The sequence below is a fragment of the Terrapene carolina genome, unplaced genomic scaffold (genome assembly GCF_002925995.2).
Source record: "Terrapene carolina triunguis isolate 2854851 unplaced genomic scaffold, T_m_triunguis-2.0 Scaffold50797, whole genome shotgun sequence".
NCBI classification, from domain to species: domain Eukaryota; kingdom Metazoa; phylum Chordata; order Testudines; family Emydidae; genus Terrapene; species Terrapene triunguis.
In genome coordinates, this window is record NW_020715148.1 from 682 (window position 1) to 3,883 (window position 3,202).

Sequence of the window (3,202 nt, forward strand, 5' to 3'; positions counted from 1 at the left end):
ACACTGACTCCAATAGGACAGTGACACTTTAGTGATACCAAACTTTTTCACTGGGGCTGCCTCATATTAGGCCCTAAATCTATATTTAGGCACCTATATAAAAGGGGCACTGAGCATCACTTGTGCCCTTTGAGGTCATTTTGATTAGGAAGAGAAAATCAATGACCATGAATAAACTCTATAGCATTGATTACTTGCATACATTGATAGATTATTTGCCTCCCTTCTAAACTAAACACTCCCAATCTATATATCTCTTATTTTATAGAAGATTTGACCCACTGGATGGTTTCATGCATATTAAAACAGAGTAGGGTGACCAGAGGGGAAGTGTGAAAAATTGGCATGGGGTGGGGGGTAATAAGTGCCTATATAAGAAAAAGCCCCCAAAATTGGGACTGTCCCTATAAAATCGGGACATCTGGTCACCCTAACACAGAGTACACAATATTTCTGTAGCTGGAACATGTCCTATCTCTAATGGAAAGCATGTGGGGAATACAAAGAGAACATTCCCTAGGACTGTCCTTTGATGTATTTCAGCTTTCTTATGTTTATACACTGTTTCCCAGGAACAATCACAGGGATTATGAGGGATCTGTACTCAGTACTTTATTGGCCAGTGATTAATTTTAATCTTTATTTTTTTTTCACCAGCAGAGGAGAGCGTTTCTGGAATAAATGGCAGAGAGAAACCACACCACGGTGACCGAGTTCATTTTCGTAGGATTCACAGATCATCCAGATCTATAGATCCCCCTCTTTATGTTGTTCCTAGTGATGTATGTGGTCAGCCTGATGGGGAATCTTGGGATGATAGTGTTAATCATGGTTGAAACCCGACTTCATACCCCCATGTACTTTTTCCTAAGCCAGATGTCCATTGTAGATATTGGATATTCCACTGCCATAGCTCCCAGGTTGCTAATGACCTTTGTAGCAGAGACTAGAACCATTCCTTTCATTGAGTGTGCGGCACAGCTATTCTTCGTCTGTTTCTTTGTGACCAATGAATGTTGCCTCCTGGCTGTGATTGCATATGACCGCTTCAAAGCTATCTGTAATCCACTGCTATACAGAGCCATTATGTCCAAGAGACACTGTGTCCTGTTAGTGGCTGGTACATATGTATGTGGCTCTGTGAATTCAATTGTGCAAACTCTATTTATATTCAGTCTGTCCTTCTGCAGCTCCAATGTTGTCAACCATTTCTTCTGTGATGTGCCCCCTATGCTGAAGCTGTCCTGTTCTGACACCCATGTCACTGACCTTGTACTTTTCACTTTCTCTACTGTAATTGGAATGACTACTTTCCTGGGTGTCCTAGTCTCCTACATGTGCATCCTTCTGGCCATTCTCAGGATCCGTTCTGCCAAGGGGAGATGCAAAACCTTTTCCACCTGCGCCTCCCACCTGACAGTCGTCTCTATGTTTTATGGGACGCTGATATGTATATATTTAAGACCCAGTTCTAGCTACGTGATGGACCAAGACAAGGTTACCTCTGTGTTTTATGCCCTTGTGATCCCCATGTTGAACCCCCTGATCTACAGCCTGAGAAACAAGGAGGTAAATGATGCCTTTAAAAGGGTGATATACAGGAAGATTTTTTTCTTGGTCATTATAATCATTATATTTTAACCAATAAACAGTAAATGGAATAAGAGTGAGTTCTCTGTATCATTATCCTTATTTCTATGACTCAGCCACTCCATGTGATGTACAGAAAATCATATAATGGAACCCAGTCAAATACAATATTAGAAATTGCTGTTTTTAAGATCCATGAATGAGGGTCTGTGACACTATGCAGAATCAGCAAGATGCTCTGACATTTGGCTTAAAGGACAATTGCTGTTGCCTGTTATGTTTTATGCCAGTTTGAAGTTCAGGTGAGAGGATGAGAAGATTGTATGTATCCTTCCTTGTATGTATCCTGAGATTTCATCCAGTGGAGGGCACTGTTAAACATACAGAATAAAAGCAACCAGAACTGAGGTAATGATTATCAAAGCTCAGCTTAGGTTGATCGGTCATATTCTCGGAATGTGGAATGATAAATTCCCCAGAAAAGTCCTCTCTGGTGAGCTTAGGGACTTAGTCTGAATAATGCAGAGTTGACCTTCATCATGCAGAGCTAGCCTGCACCAAATCAGAGTATCTTCTCTCACCGCTGCATCATGCCGACATGAAGAGGACGTTGTTTTACTCCTGAGTTCTCAACAGAGGAGGTTGTTTCCAGTTATCACAACCAGCCTCCCTGTCTTCACGGCTAGATGGAAGGGGAGCATCCCAAAACTTAAGAGGGATCTCAAACCTTTTTTTCTGTTTAACATGGGGTCACAGGCAGGAGAATGTTGAGATCCACTGGTTTTACTCATTGAAAACTGTTGCCGTTTTATGTAGGACTTTTGTTTATTTATCTTCTCTCCAACCCATGAAAGAATTTCTCTGGCAATCCTGAAATTACACCTCTACCCCGATATAACGCTGTCCTCGGGAGCCGAAAAATCTTACCGCGTTATAGGTGAAACCACATTATATTGAACTTGCTTTGATCCGTCGAAGCGTGCAGCCCTGCCCCCTGGAGCACTGCTTTACCGTGTTATATCCGAATTCGTGTTATATCGGGTCGCATTATATCGGGGTAGAGGTGTATATCAATGGTCTGCTTTCTTTGGCTTTCTTTGGACTTTGTAAACAGTGAGACAGGTTCGTCCCTGAAGTAACTCCCTTGTCTTGAGAGAATGATATGGGGACAGATCAAGAACGAATGTAGTCCAATCAATTTATAATGATGTACGAGTGTGGTGTACTAGTACACAATATGAAGTACTAGTGTGATGCGGCTATCAATATTCATAGCACTAGCAAGCTTCCTACACACGGTGACATTTGAATATTCATACTGGATATGCTCTGGTTAGTCCAGGGAAGTTTTGTCTGAATCATCGATCGCTTAAATCCTCTTCTTGTGCTCCTAGGAATACTGCTTATGATTTTTCCATATATGTACAAAATGGAATGAAGCTATAGTGCCATAACATAAAAGGACTGCTATTTTCCTTTCAACACTTCAATACTGGTACAGGATTGGAAACCCCATCGTGCAATCGACAACTGCCCATGAGCAAATACACATTTTCAATGAGCAGTTAGACATCCAGTTCCCTGGACAACTCCCTGGAATGGGAGTTTGGTG

The 3,202-nt window shown here is 41.7% G+C and overlaps 1 protein-coding gene across 1 annotated transcript; it reads left to right on the plus strand.

Annotated features, from left to right (window-relative positions):
* The first annotated feature begins 681 nt into the window (after positions 1-681).
* On the plus strand, positions 682-1,641 carry LOC112125453 (olfactory receptor 1019-like). Its single transcript, XM_024223860.2, is given in 1 exon segment — positions 682-1,641. A coding segment is annotated over 1 exon segment (960 nt).
* The last annotated feature ends 1,561 nt before the right edge of the window (positions 1,642-3,202 follow it).